The 16,152-nt window shown below is 35.7% G+C and overlaps 1 protein-coding gene across 1 annotated transcript; it reads right to left on the bottom strand.

Annotated features, from left to right (window-relative positions):
* Positions 3,063-15,882, bottom strand: LOC109851431 (casein kinase 1-like protein HD16). Its single transcript, XM_020421563.1, has 16 exons — positions 15,405-15,882; positions 12,955-13,083; positions 12,757-12,830; positions 12,603-12,672; positions 12,422-12,477; positions 11,392-11,463; positions 11,178-11,272; positions 11,007-11,073; positions 10,776-10,905; positions 10,450-10,668; positions 9,872-10,014; positions 7,155-7,329; positions 6,987-7,077; positions 6,124-6,281; positions 4,461-4,649; positions 3,063-3,475 (listed from the first exon to the last, which is right to left on the bottom strand). The coding sequence occupies exons 1-16, from the start codon at positions 15,702-15,704 to the stop codon at positions 3,416-3,418; spliced, it is 2,028 nt and encodes a 675-aa protein (XP_020277152.1). The 5' UTR covers positions 15,705-15,882; the 3' UTR covers positions 3,063-3,415.

The raw sequence follows: 16,152 nt of genomic DNA on the forward strand, positions 1-16,152 counted from the left end.
AAATGAGTACCAAATTATCCGAGAATGAAGGAAGTAAGGGATAGTGAGAGGGAACTACTCGATAACTTTTGGAAGGACGAAAATATGACCATGTAAGGAATTTTGAATGACCTATTTTATGACTTTTGTAGTGTTTTCATTAACACATTTTCTAAGTTTTTTCATATGTAGGGAGACTTAGTGTGGTCATCTAGTGATGCTTTGTTAACTCATAAGGATGCATTGGAATTACTTAAAGGAAATGTAATTAGTTGCGATGTAAGTAACCGTTTTTTTCTTGCTTCACACAATGCACGCGTAGTATATAACACAAATGTTTACAATTTTATTATGTACATTTCAAGTTATAGTCTCCTATGTTGTGCTTCTAAATATGTTGATGGAGATGCGTCCAAAGTATGCAAAGGACATACACATCTGTAGTCCATGGGAAACTGTAAGTAGAAATCCGATTGGAGATTATAAGTATTATTCATATATTATCTTAAATACTAAAAATTATCCTTTGTTTTTTATAGAGATGCATGAACGAAAATAATCCGTCCAATGTCGAACGCATGTTTAAGCCAATAACAACTACACGTTTCCTTGAACTTGATAAAATTATTTTCCCACTTCTAACTTCATTTCATTGGCATATGTTGGTATTATCTGTAAAGGATAGAAGGTTTTATCATTACTTTTCTCTCCACGGATACATGTCTGATGCTATAGATTTTAGAGTGAAGCTTATGTCCTCCATTCCAAATGATTGAAATTTGCATATTAGATCTTGTCATGAGATAGAAAGTGTTGATGTACCTCAACAACGTAGGTTAGTGTATTCAACTTATTCATATGTTCTTGTTTTTCTGTATGTGCTGACACATAGAAATTATATATTGCGGGTCAAAATTTTATATTTGTACTTACAATATGTGTACTTGTAGTAGCCTAGATTGTGGGGTGTTCTTGATGTCATACATGTTCAGTCTCGTTTCTGGTCAACCGGTTTCAATCAATCAAAAGGATTGTGCAAGACATAGAGCTCGTATTGTAGCTCTATTTCTATCTGAAGGTATATTTTCTATAAGTGTAATGTTCAATGTATGTGGTTTTTTAGAGATATGAAATGCTGGTGACTTTGACATTCCGTCTACTATTCTTTTGATTTCAGTATATAAACTTTAACCTAAACTGCTAGTTTGGTATAAATTGTGTCATAAAATCCTTCTATCCTTAACTTCCCATGATAGCATTATGTCGAAAATCTTTTTGAGAACAGAGGTTTAGATATAGATCCTACTTTCTCTTTGTGTTCAAATGCAACTGAAACTAAATAACACTTACTCTTCGAGTGTCGGTTTGGTAGAGAGGATTGGTTTGGTGTTGTTAAATTTGTGATGATGGATCAACTGACTTGGCGATGTGGTGAGTTAGTTCCTTGAACGGCAAAGAATTGGACCGGGACTGGGGCTTTCGCTGAAATTCATCGTAGTGCGTTGGGGGCATCAGTCTATTTTGTTTGGCAGGCAAGGAACTATTTGATTTTTAGAAGTATAAAACCAAATGTGAAAAATACTATTAAAGAGATTATTACCTTCTTCTTAGAGATTCAATTAAGCAGGATTCAGTTCATGGGGGGTGCAGCGAGTAGTAGAAGCGGATGCCAACATTTTTGCATCTACCCCTGTTAGCAGAGTACTAAGAGCTTGATTGTGCAGGTTCTCCGTTTTTGGTGTTTTACTTGTGTTTGAATGTCTTTGATAGAGCTATTTCTTCCATGGAGCTGGAGGTTTTCTATTTTGATTAAGTGTGGTGAGGTGTTTAATGACTTGTAAATAGCAAAGTTTCGTTTTGTGAAAGGTGTCTAAATATGGAGTTTGTACAGACAGCTTATTTGGTAATAGAATTATCTAAACTTTCATTACAAAGAAAAAAGTTTCAAAGACAATTTTCTTCAACACCCCCAACCCCACCCCCCACCCCAAACCCAAAAAAAAACACCACCACCAAAAAGAAAAAAAAGCTTTAGTAGGCTTGCACCTGGTAGAGACTGTCTGGATTAGATGCAAATTAAATATCAATAGTGGTGGAAATGAACCAAACAATTGACAAATAGTTCGATTATTGTATAAGTTACTATTCAATCATATTCGATTCAATAGTCATTTACTACTAAATAAATATTACTTTGTATTCGAGTTTACCAGCAAATAAAATCTAACCATATGAATATTCGAATCGTTTAGAATTAATCATTTACTATTTGTATTATTGCACATATGATGTCATATTTTTAAGCCACTTACCATTTTTTTTTATGTACTAATTTTAAGACTTAAATAATATTAAATATGTTTTCTAATAAAAAATTTGATAAATAAATATATATACATCATACAGTACAAAGGAATAATTTTCAATTATGATTTAAATAGTATTTAAAAATTAAATTATTTAGCAAAATTAATATACTTTGATATTCGATAAGTATCCATGAATATATATTTATCTGATACCAAGTATTCAAGTTCGAATTCGAAAAACTCTAAATATAAATAATAGAGTTCGCATTCGAATTCGATAATTTAAACAAATACAAATACGAACAACTTAGCATTTGATTTGATTCAATCGTTTACCACCCTGAATACCAATTGATGTTCATGTATTTCATAGATTAGGTAAGGCCTGAAATATTAATCGGCCTTAATCAAATAAAGACTAGGTCTTGCAAATTGTTCACTTTCTTGTTGGTTTGACATCACATAGCTATATAGATCCAATCCAAATCGACCGCCTGAGAGCCTCTTTATTAATTTGTTACGTTATTTGCAACTTTCTTATCATGACTTAATAATCGAAGAAGGAAATAAGAAAAATATTGACTTTAGATTGGTGGGTTCTGTTTCTCTCACTATACAAGCTATTTGTAATTGAATGTTAAAACATAATTTTAGACTTTTGACAATTTCGGGAGATCCAGAACATCAATAACAAAAGATAATTAAGGTAGCATAGTATTAGCAACGTAAACAATTAAAAAGAGCTTGATATGGAAGTAATAACTGAAATAAGGATAAAAAAAAGCAACTAAAATTTCGCCATCTTCTTAACTTCCGAATTCTGAACAGCAGAATCCTGTTTCAGGCTCAATGTTTTCTTAGAACAATTCTGCTAACATTTTACCAACATTAAGCGAAAGCATAAAGCTACAGACATGGGTTTATTTACAAATACTAAAAGTTGGAGGAGTTCAGAATAAAAACCTTTCACGGTGTATTAAAGCTTGCACTATATTATATAAAAACAACACTGACCTGTACCGTCAGCTATTTTCTTTCTTTCGCCTTTCTCTACAAGAAAGATATACAAAATAACAAACACAATCGATACAACAAACAGCTTCGGCTTTCACCCAACTCTTTAAAAATCAAGATACAGTGCGACCATAGCACACTGAAGCAAGATAGAGATTCTTTGCCCATTTGTCCTGATCCAAGAATAAAACAGAAAAAATGATTCCAGGAATTATATACGCTCAAACGAAAGTAACTAGTCAAAAAAAATAGACCAGTACTAAACTTTAAATTTAATTTCCAAGTTCGTTTATTTTCTGTATTGTTTTCAAAAAGTATATTAGAGGTAGGCTGAGAACTTGGTTGGAAGCAATTAACGAAGAAATGGTAATAGTTTAACTTGCAAATCTTGGATAAAAATCTTCATTTGTTGTTCTTCTTGTTGTTGTAACAAGGGGGTTACTTTGTTCTTCCTCATGCATAACATATGTACCCTACCAACCTTAATGATGAAAGAAGACTATTATAGTGGTGATTTTGCAGCAGTGCAGATATAGCAGCACATCAGTGAGGAAGAGATTTTAGGAGCTACATAACATCCAATTTTGGCATGTGCTTTAGGATTTTAAATCTGGGAAGTTTCTACAGATGCCTACAAAGTAGACAGCTTGGCAACTGAACAGAACACAGCACAACACCAGGTATAGTATGTGAATAGTACAGCCATCCCCTTGTATTTGTTTCCTTCCGAGACAGATCCAAGAGTTTGCATTTGCTAACAGGAGAGAGTGAGCTGGTGATATCATATGGAAAGGATGGATAAATGGAAGAGAAATATAAGGGTAATTTCACAAAAACCCCACTGAATTTTGGGGTTGTGTAAAACCCCTCCCGAACTTTATAAATCATAGAAACTCCCTTGAACATGTGTCACTCACTTAAGTATCGGTACTAAGCTGAGGACTACCTGCAGTTAATGGAGTTGTCACCTGCTCCTTTTGGTCAATCATATCCCTAGTTGCTAAATATAACTTTTTAAGTTACCCTTCTCGCATAAAAGTAGGTAAGAAAATTAAAAGAGGCAGTTTAAACTTTTTACTCTACTTGTTAACAATATGATTTATAAAGTTCAAATGGTTGTAGATGATAAGTCTAAAGGAAAAGAGAAAAAAAAGGCACCTTAACATGTTGAGTTGGGAATGCTGAGGTCCTGAGAGTCTCCTGAGTCTCATCTCCAATTTTACGTTTTGGTACACTAAGAATTAAAGCAGCCTGATCTGCTGTAGCAGCCATTGATGTGATCCGATAACCACCATCCCATCGCCTGTGGATTCCCTCACTCGGATATAAGAAGTCTAGTTCCACAACCTGGGAAAACAGGAATAATTAAAACCAAGAGAAACCTGGGAAAACAGGAATAATTAAAACCAAGAGAATTTGTGATTCAGTTAGAATAAATGAATACAGTTGGTGAAACAAACCCATACCCTTGGTGCTTAAATGAGTCTTATAAGTTGAATTCACAGGCTCATGTGCTATAGATGGTAAGAAATAACAACACATGTATGCTTGACAACCATAAGATTTAGTGTTTATTGGCAAGTGACAACTACTATCAGCTCCAATAGTATTTGATGGTGGTGAAATTTAGGTCCCTTTTATATGGATATATATTTGCACCTACGCATAGCTTACTTGTGTCAGACGCAAGGGAGAATATTCCTTCCGATCCATTCGGATGTTTTTTCTAGCTAACTAAATTCAAGAACAACTGCTCCATCATAGTAGATTCAGATGGGTCCCAATTAAAAGGTCATTTATGCCATAGAGCTGACCAAGCGGCTTTTCAACAATATTACTTGTGTCAGACGCAAGGGAGTATATTCCTTCCGATCCATTCGGATGTTTTTTCTAGCTAACTAAATTCAAGAACAACTGCTCCATCATAGTAGATTCAGATGGGTCCCAATTAAACAGATGGGTCCCAATTAAAAGGTCATTTATGCCATAGAGCTGACCAAGCGGCTTTTCAACAATATATAGGAGAAATTTTAATAAGTCAATGAGTTGCACAAGAGTTGAGAAAAGGAAGAAGGAATCAAAGTTCCTAATCTTCACAATAAATAATTGGTTTTCCTGTAAAATAATAACCGGAGAACTAGTTATACAAATAATTCAATGTGAAAATACCATTATGCCGATGCCGGCCAGTGGCAGATCTAAAAAATTGTCTTGAGAGGGCGGAAGCGAATAGAGAGTTTGGTAAAGGGCTTGAGGTTTTAGTGTTTGTTTGGGCTTTTAGTGTTTGGACCTATGTGATTTGATCATTTGAGCAGTTAAATGAGCTACTATTTTCAAATGAGTTAAATCTAAAAGGGCTATCAAATTCTTTGTGAGTATACAAGGACTGAACATGCGAATAGTTTAAAAATTGGTGACATTTTAATTTTGCAAGGGCTGAAATGATAATTATTAGAACTTTTAGGGGAGCAATTGCCCTTTATGAGCACCACATAGATCCGCCCATAATGCCAACCGAGTGCAAAATATGGGCAGTCCATCTACTGTCTAAGTGAATGTTTTCAAGGCAACGATGAATCTTATAATAATCACTTTAATGGGTAGAAATTAGCAACTAATCGAGATGGAGTTGATATTTAGCTGATAGCTAATGAATAGCCCTTATGATGTTTAACTTTAGTGTGGTATTATCGATATGAAAAACAAAACCGTTGTCTGCCAATCTTGTGGAGGATAAGCAATCATTAGTTGGGAATTTTTAAGCTGATAGCTAACAAATACTCATATATCTAGCCCTTAGCGGCAGAGTTCAACGTCTAACCTGATCACGAAAGCCAGCATTTCTGGACATTACTATAGCCCATCGGCTTCCAGCAGTGGCCATCGATGTGACATGATATCCTTCTCTCCATTTTTTGCTTATCCATTTATAAGGGAAAGAATCACCAACTTTGTAGGACTGTTGTGTAAACTGGGTGCCTAAAATGATAATTTCTCCAATTAAAAAGAAATTAGAAATAATAAAAAATATGGAATAAACTATTAATTCAACATACATAGCAGAAGGCAAATGTAAACAATGAAGAATTATACAAATTACAATATGTACTGAAGAATCTCTAGAGATCATCATTAGATGATGTGAAATTTTTGGTTTGCTCCAGGAAACTATAAGAAAGGGCCCACCATACATCCTAAAAATGCAAGGTCCAATTGTTTTTGAGTTCCCTAAACTGAAAAAGAGTTGGCATAAAGATAGAAGATGATAACAACGACACCTCATTTTTCAAAATTTAAATGTGTGCTGTCAATTGACTACAGATTTTGCAGATTTTCAAGTGTAAGTATATGAAAAAAAGAATACAAGGTGGCAGCTCATATTACAAAATGAGCTACCAAGAGAGACTAGTGGTAAGGCTCATCCTACTTAACATCTAAGCAGGTAAACATCAAACCATCTTATCTCTTCGTAATTCATTTTGCTAAAGGAACTCCCAGCTCTTACCAGTATCTCCACATGTGTGTGCACGTGCTTTTGTCCCTGTCAGATGGAGTGTGCACGTGATTGTGCATGTGAAGGAGGGGAGAGGGAGGGGGAAGGGGGCTTTATTGGCTGAAATGTTGATAACTTCACAAGCAAACTTGTTCATCAAAAAGAGTAAAAAAGAGAATACTAAAATTAACCTTTGGACATCACTACTAGAGAACTTCCATTATCTGCACCAGCAATTGCACTGATATAGTAGTTTTTCTCCCACTGTTCTGTAATCCATTCCTGCCAAAAGCATTGAATTACTTACAGCTATATTCTAAGTGGAAGAAAAAGAAAATATTGTAAGCACAAATCCATACCTTGTGAAGGAAGAATGGCGATAGTTCATAAACTTGTGAGGTGAAACCAGTTCCAGCATCCATAATGAGCGCCCATAGATTGGTGGATGATGCAACACAGCTTATACGCAAATCATCAGCATTTCCTTTCTCAACATGTTGTGCCAAACGTGCATCAGCCACATTATAGTGATATCTATAGCAAGTAGCATGGGCAGAGTTAAGCTCCTTGAGTTTACTCATCATTTAAGATGAAGGCATAAGGAAATAAAACTTTGTAAGAAAGTTGCTCATGTTGAGGTAAAAGGAGATCTATGAGACAAATGAAATCAGTTTCTACATGCTTCTTGATTCAGGAAAGGAAAGTTTCCGGCCATATGGCAGTAGCAAGGATGGGTCCAAACCTCCCAACCTTGCCCCCATCCTTTCCCAAATAAAAACGCCAACTCACCCGAAAAAGAGTGAAGAGAAGAAACAGCAAAATAAGAACAGAGAAACGAAATAAAAATGAAAGAAAAGGAGAAGGAATCAACAAAAAAGAAAATCCAAAACTTCCCTAGGGCTCCCTCTCAAATCATTGGCTTATTCTAAAATTGTGCTAAGTACCTCATGGGTCTTGTGCTCCATAGCTGATCTCATTTTGGTAGGAATGATGTCATCAGGTGTGATTTAATGTGTTTTGAAAGATAAACTTTTCTATTTTCGTAAGATACAAAGGTTGCAGTCTGCAAGGTTGTTCTCTTTTCTCCAAACGTAAATGTGTTTAAATCAATTTGAAAATAATGTGTTACATGGCAATCTTGTGCGTCTAGCAAGATATCTTTATGTTTATTGTCTGGATATATATACGCACAACATACTGAGAAATGAGTACAACTGCAACAGAATGTTGGGATGGGTAACTCGCAATACAGCAAGAGATGTGATAAGAAATCAGTGTTATATGCAAGGAATTAGAAATAGCTTAAATCAAGAAGGATGAAATGAGGGGCAATAGGTTAAGATGATATAAGCATGGGCAAGAGAGATTCATAACTATGCAAATTATAAGTGAAAGGATGACGGTTCAAGACAACTAGGACTAATTAACTAGGATTTCATGAGGAAAGACTTATGTAGATAATCAGGGGTGAAGCAAGGATTTTTCTCCAAATAGGCTCTAATAACAACAAGTGTGATTTTTAGAGCTGATGTGTTTCATCCTACAAAAATAATATTTTTACCACCATTCAAGGTGTGAAGTTCATGGATGAGAGGTTTTAGGTAAGGTACAAATCAAAGGGAATATTGGCCATACATGTAACTATGTAAGTATAGTGGAACATAAACGCTCATATATTAGAAGTTTTCCCTAGATCAATGTCCAACCCAAGCTGAATACAGCTTTGCCCTTGTAGATAATGATAATTTCATGTTCTTTAAATAATAAGGTGAAATTATTGGATTTTGGTCAAGAAAACTGTGCATTGTGCTTCTAATTTGGTGGAATATTATCAGATTTTCTAAATTTTAACAAACTGATATCAATAATATTTAATCTGGTATTTTGTGCTTACTAGGATTAGTTCTGTGTAAATTTACTACATAGATCTACATAGAAAAATATCAAAAAGATGTATAACTGCTGTATGAAGATAGATAGCGGGTGATGCAGTAAAGAAAAACAATATGGATCAGTGCATCTATAAGAAGTAGCAGCTCAAGCTGAAGAGTAAGCAAGGGAAAACAGTTCAGGTGGTGCGGACATCTGACATAGCGATGGGTGACTGCAACAAGGAATGACAGGATCATAGATGAAAGCTAGGGCTGTGGCTAGACCAAATGAACACAACTTGAGACAATAAAAGAAACCAATACTAGCTTCAACAGAGCTGAATATCTTATTGAAGGATTTGACGTTACTATGATACTATCAAATGTCTCTGCTACTGCACCAAAACTCTGACATTGCGGTGAGGGTTGAAGACTTGAAGGTTATAATTTTATATTCTAACATACCTCTGCAGGGTGAGCTCCCTTTTATGGATCAAAACATGGACTCAGGTAGTGGTATCAATTTATCATTTTTTTATAATCCGAATTAATTTCGTGTCTGATGGGAATTAAACCTAAATTGTTCTGATATCATGTCAAATGTCCCTTCCATTGCACCAAAACTCTAAAATTGTGGCAATGACTGATGGTTGTAATTTATAGTCTGACAGTTACCATTCTCAAAATTCTAATTAGTTGTGTATTCACTTAACAGTATATCAAAATTGTTGGGACCAAGGTTTGAAATTTCATGAAAGGTTATGGTCTAAATCAACTTCAGCAGTACTTATGTCGGAATTTCATAAAGTTTCATCGTTTAAAGTCATAGTTTTCAAAGCATTACATTATAGTTTAATCAAATCTTTCCTAATCACTTATCTTCTTTTTTTTCTTGGTACAACACTACTTATCTTCTTTTTCTCCTTGGTACAACACTATCAAATCAACTTTTGGTATTTCAAACTGCATCCCACCTTACAAGTGGCTACTAGCCTGGAAAAGTTGTAATAAGCCAATACCACAGACATCAGTCATTTTCCCCAGGAATTGGATCAGCACACTAAATTGGATATGATATGGCTCGCATATAAGTAGCTGTTGATACTTCAAATTTTGGTTGCAATAAATTGGAATGCACAAACACTGAATGAAAGTTCCACTTTGACTGTGAAGAAAAAGAAGTACTAAAATGAGGGACATCCAACCTCTGTTTCATAGGTGTTCTGGCATTGTATACAGAAATCCACTGGGTAGCCGGAACACCTAACCTAACCTTCTTCTTCGGTTGGCCATCATCTTCATCTTCAATATTCAACCTGCCCCTTTTCTGTCCAACCTGATAAATAATCTGCATAATAGAAAGATTGAAGAATATTACTAATATCCAGGATGACAGTGGAGGATTTAATTGGTATAGGGGTGCAGTCGCACCCCTGAAATTTTTTGCAGATAAGCCTTGAGGAAAACATTACCACCTGTCCCCTCCCCCCCCCCCCCAAAAAAAAAGTTATTTTTAAATTGCACCCCCGGTCTATCTAAAAACACTAAATAAGCTAGGAGCAATAAATTAGCCCATTGGCAAGTAAAAGCCCATTTAACTTTTCAACAATCAAAGTCAAATAGGCCCAGTGGAACTTATAAAGTGTATCGTGTGCGTTGATATTATAGTTCTATAATATTATATTTTTATTTTTAGGTAAATAAACACTTGTTCTCTGTCCCTCCCAAGAAAAATTTTCAGTATCTGCCAAAGTAGGAATAATCACATGGATCCAAATCATACCTTCTGAGCACCATCAGTATTGATAGGTCTAACTGCTGGATTTGGTTCAATTAGCCCCTCAAACAGAGATATTAACTTAGAATAGTTGGGTTCCTCGTCATATTTCATGTTAACGACAATCTCAAGGAATTGCTTAAAAGGTTGAGGACAGTAACAACAAAGCGCTTCAGGGGATGTCCCCATTTTTTTCTTGCAGACTAAAAATGATTTATTTTCACCCTGAAATAGAAACATATGCAAGTAAATTACAAAAAGCAAAACTGAAAGGCCAGCCTACATAAAAGGCAACAAAAGATAATTAAAAAGGTATTGCAAATCTCGATTACCTGATATCCCTGCCAAGGCAACCTTCCCCTATGAAGAAATATGAGAGTATAAGCAAGAGATTCCAGATCATCTCTTCTACTTGCAGTTCGTCCAAGATGTGCATGAACACTAGCATATCGAACAGTTCCCCTACAGCAATTGGACAGAAAGTTACAAGGATTGAAGGAATTAACTCTACAAGGAGCATGCTTGCTGCACAAGCTTATTATAACAAAAGCATATAGGCATACCTGAAGACATCTGGACGTTGATCATATTCAATATGCTGGCCACTCGCAGTATCTTTCCATTTTGTTGCTGCAAAGTCAATCAGTTAAAAACAAATCACATCTTCAGTATGCATAATGGGTCATTTCACACAATGCCCTCATTTTACAAGTTGCAGTTATCAAAACTCTCACCAAGTCCTAGGTCAACAAGATATAGCTTTTTCTCTTGAGGTGTTGACGGTTGACCAAGTAAGAAGTTCTCAGGTTTTACATCACCATGAACATATCTAATTGTAGGCATGTTACAAAAACGCCATCAAAAAAATAAGCAGTAGAAGAAAATCTTCTGTAAACAATAATTAAGGCATCTATAATTGGAGGACAAAAATGATATTGATATTCTTACCCTTTCGAATGCATCTTCTCAAGGATTGAGATAGACTCAACGGCTATGCAAGAGACCATTTCAAAAGTCATCCTATATATTCCATAAAGAATTTGATCACGTAAGGAAAATGAATCTCAAGGTGACAATTACAAAAAAAATAATTCGAATCACATTTTTAGTGATTTTTTTATCCCCACAAATTTCCTACATATCAATTGATGTTTATATGCTAAAAAACATTTTCATAAGCTTATCCACATGAACAAAGTAGATTAAAGGTTTGAATCTATCACTGTACCTATGCTGCTTGCACGTATGTAGTCTTTATCTCAAAAAAACTTTTACTAAGAAAGGAATTCAGAAGAGATGAAGCTGACCAGGGCAAGTAACTACAGAAATATCTGCACAGCCGATTTGGTGAGCTTATTACTTGTTCAACTAATATTTGTGCTTCACCAGAATCATGATCAAGATTTAAGGACATTATCTCCCATGATCTTCCTACTGATACAAGTTTGATAGATTAAGACAAGCAGCAAAGGAATCAGCTATGCAAGTAAAGACAAGTCATATAGGTATAATGCCCGCAATGATACACAAACCACTCAAGGAACATGTGTGTGTCATAATTAAATGGAACCATTCAGTTCATAAAAAACTGAAGTTAGTCCAATTGGTGATTGCAATTTTTCTTCCTCTGAAGTATGGGATATAGCCATAAATTATGGGGAAGAGTACTCGAACGGCAGGCATAAGGATTGGTTGACAACATGTTCAGTCATGCAAAATTTCTCCATTAGGCTACTAATGATAGCAAATTGGGTGCTGCAACATATTTTCTACAATGACTGCAAGTGAATTCAGTCAAAAGTACTGAGAAATCAAATGTCATTAATAAGTCTTAGCACATCAGCCCCACATAGCTGCCCCATTTGAGATCAAATGGTATTTTCTAGAAAGTTCCTGATGCAGTTGAAATGACAGAAGTACATGGCTTCCATGAAATTAACATCATAAGGGACAAGCACCACACTAGCAAGATACTCACGTTTGACCTGAAGTATTCCATGCATCCCACAAACTCGGACCAAGCATATCCATAACCTGCAACATGAATGGAAGATCACTAGCTCGATACAGTAGTGCAGTATTATCAACTTAGGTGAACACATAAAAACAAAGTTCTTCAAATGTAGTCAATAACACATCTGATGAAATTGAGATCATACCATAATATAATAGTCACCTTGCCGCCCTTTATAGTGTACCCTTGGGACCCCATGGCTACCACCAAGTGCACTGTCAAGAAGAATTGAAACAGCAAACATTACATCAGTTGAACGAAATGAGGCCATGAAGTATACTAGATGGTGGAAAGTGTACCTGTAAACTTGCCATTCATATGGAGGACCATAATTACAGCCTTTACTGTTCCTATGCTCAAACTTTAGGGCAACCTGAAAAACAAAGATATTTAACCAAGTTAAATCTCTCAGGAAGACGTTTTATATTATAGGAAAATAAAAACTTTTATATAAGAAATAATAATAAACAAACTAAAGCCATCGGAGTAGAGAACACCTCCAGAGCACCCGAGCCTGTTGCACGCTCACTGCCTCCAGACACACGGCGACCAACGAAAACTTGACCAAATCCACCTTTTCCTAACTTTCTATCAACCTTATATAGAGGAGATCCTCCAACTTGGACCTAAATATAAAGAAAATTAACTGACATCTCAAATCACAATGAACATGTTTTATCGTCAAAAAGAAGGAAACCTAAATGGAAAAAAAAAGATAATAAAACTAGGCCTTTATTGAATGCTGAAAAAGATGCATCATAATAAAATTAAACCCAGAACAAAAACTAGCATTCAACTATAACTAAGGTGAAGAGGAGTACCACAGTTTGTCTGTGTCTGTTGTAGTGGTGGTATTACTAACAATAACACAATTGAGCTAAAAAAAGAGCAAGAAAGTAATAACTTCTGGATGCTTTTCAAAGTTCACCAAAAAACTCACTATGGATCCCGGTGATCGAATTTTTAGAATAATTTATTTTAAGTGTCCAATAAGTAGAAATGTAACTCTGTTAGATTGTTCGGGACAACATGCTAGAAGGTAGGATAAGAAATGGATGTTGTTGAGAGAAAGTTAGACATATTAATCTGGTTAAGCAGAGATTGACACGCGTCTGATAATTGGACCAGGGATTGATTATTGCTGACATGTATCAAAGGATTACAGGTGAAGGAGGTAGACAAATGAACTCCTTGACAGACGACAAAGATATGGTAGTTGCTCACAGAGAGATTGGAACTTGACATATGGTGAAAAGGATACCAAAGTCGGTGCCAGCAGAAATTTTGAAATAAACATATTGCTTCCGATGGCAACAAATTGCTGTTAAATACGGAAGCAAACCACTAAGTTACATAGAAAGAAATTTATGAACAGTCGATGAAGATCAACAGTCAGATAGAAAAGAATAGTTACTCATAAAATTCAGGTTTATACAATGGTCCAAATAAAGAAATTATAAATAACAATTCAAATGGAAACAGTAAATCTGATACAAAGAGAGGCAAATTAATCAACTTGGTAAATAAACAAGTCCAAATTGCTGAATAATGATTTATTCAAAGAAAAAAAAGAAAATTCAAATACGTAACTCCAGTAGTGAGAATGTAGCAAAATCAACAAAAAGAAAAAGGAGGTCATTGAAGGAAAGAGTTCTCTTTTCTCAAATATGGAACATTCACTTTCCTCAGCTTTAAATGCAACTAAATGTAAGTCATAAGCGAACACTTGCCAAAATGGTGCCAATAACTAAATTGCAAAAAGGTACTTTGACAAAGAGTTACTGACATCAAATAGAAGCAATGTTTAGTCAAATGATGCACAAAATAATATCGATAACATAGTGCTCCTGAGTGAAATTATCATTAAACCATGGCATATAAATACCCAACAGCATAAACAAAGTGATGCTGAACAAAATGGAACCACCGAGAAAAGAAATAACAGCAGCATACATTCATGGACCATGATCTAGGGACTCTTTAGTCTTGACAAAACATTGAATCCTACAAAAGATACTTCAAATAAGGCCTAATTAATAAGTACATTTTTAAGCTCATACACACTTGATGTTTTCCAAAGTGTGTGTCAAAATGATATTGACAACTAAATCCCAAAAAATTTGTGACACTGAGCTTTTGACATCAAATACAATCACTACTTAGGCCAAATAAAGCATGAAAGCATCGATAGCATAGCACTCGCAAAGTGAAACTATTAATGAACAAAGAAAATATCCCATTTTTCCCCAAAAGAACAGCATCAATAAAGTGATACAGAAGAAAATGAAATCCCCTAAAGAACCCAATAATAAATAAGAAACCTAGGAGAACTCGCCCCTAAACACTAGTTGTTAGAGGGAGAAAACCCAAATCTCTTATAAACCCACAATTGGTTCCTCATTTAGTCAATGTGGGACTAAATGAACCCTACACACCACCTCGGTTCTCAAGCTCCGGTTCCTATCTGTAGTAGTTTTGCACTAGAATAGTCCTGGTCGAACACTGCAATCTAATGTTATGCCTTCGCACTAGACTAGTCCAGGGTGAATACTGCAACGCAGAAATCACCCCCTAAACTGCCCGCTGCAACTGGGAAGATGGGGTTGGCTCCGATGATATCCGTAAGAAACATAAGAGAACTCACCCATAAGATCTAGTTATTAAGAGGGACGGAATCCAAACCCCTAAACCTCTTATAAACCCACAATTGAGTCCCCATTTAATCCATATGCTACTAAATTGATTCTAACAAAATGTTAGTACAAAATCATTAATATATAGTGCTTCTAAGGTGAAGATATTATGAAATATTCAAATTTCCGCCAAAAGAACAGCATCAACAAAGTGAAACTGAGAAAAAACAAATATACATTCAAAATCGTAGCTTTAATCACTAATCCTATCAAGAAAACAATCCAAGAACAAAACTTGAGCAAAAAAATTATACCGTGTCAGGAAAAGGGCTATTCGTCCCTTCTTCCTCTTTCCTATTAGAGCCTCCTCCGCTATCCTTCACCATTTTTATCTCCTCCTCTTCGATCACAACAACCTCCTCCTCTTCTTCCTCCAAATTTACCCTCGCTTTCGCAGCCTCAGCTCTGGTCCTCACTCGATTCAAAGCTCCAGCCTGGTTCTTCCTCGGCCGACCTCTAGGTCTTCGAGCGGGCTGATCGGCCGCGATCGGCGGCGGCTGAGCGCGGGCTGCTCGTCCTCGTCTAGGGCGCGGGGTGGTTACAGGATTGGGCATGGTTCGCCCATTATAGGATGGAGAGTAAGGAGGAATTTGACTGGATTAAGTTTTCGTAACCCTAGAGTTTGGAGAATTTGGGGATTTTTTTGCGAGGATTTTAGATTGGATGTGGAGAATGCTAGCGGAATGGGGGTAGATATGCGCCTAATAAGCGTGTGGAGTGTGGAATGATCAAGACCATCCACTGGATTTTGAAGAAAGCGGATGATATTCAAAATATCTGTTGGGGGTGTTTGGTCACCTATTTATGAAAAGTTTTGAGAAAACACCTCGAAACGTAACCACGTTATCGTAAATAATAGATTTCTGTAGATTTTTATAAACCGTGTTTAATTCAACATTAAATTTACAGAAAAGTTTTTTGTCAAGTACAAAAAACTGTACAATTTTACAAAAAATATTTTTCACTAAAAATAGGCGGAAAACACTAGCAAATCTGACGCAT

The sequence above is a fragment of the Asparagus officinalis genome, chromosome 8, assembly GCF_001876935.1.
Source record: "Asparagus officinalis chromosome 8, Aspof.V1, whole genome shotgun sequence".
Classification (NCBI taxonomy): Eukaryota; Viridiplantae; Streptophyta; class Magnoliopsida; order Asparagales; family Asparagaceae; genus Asparagus; species Asparagus officinalis.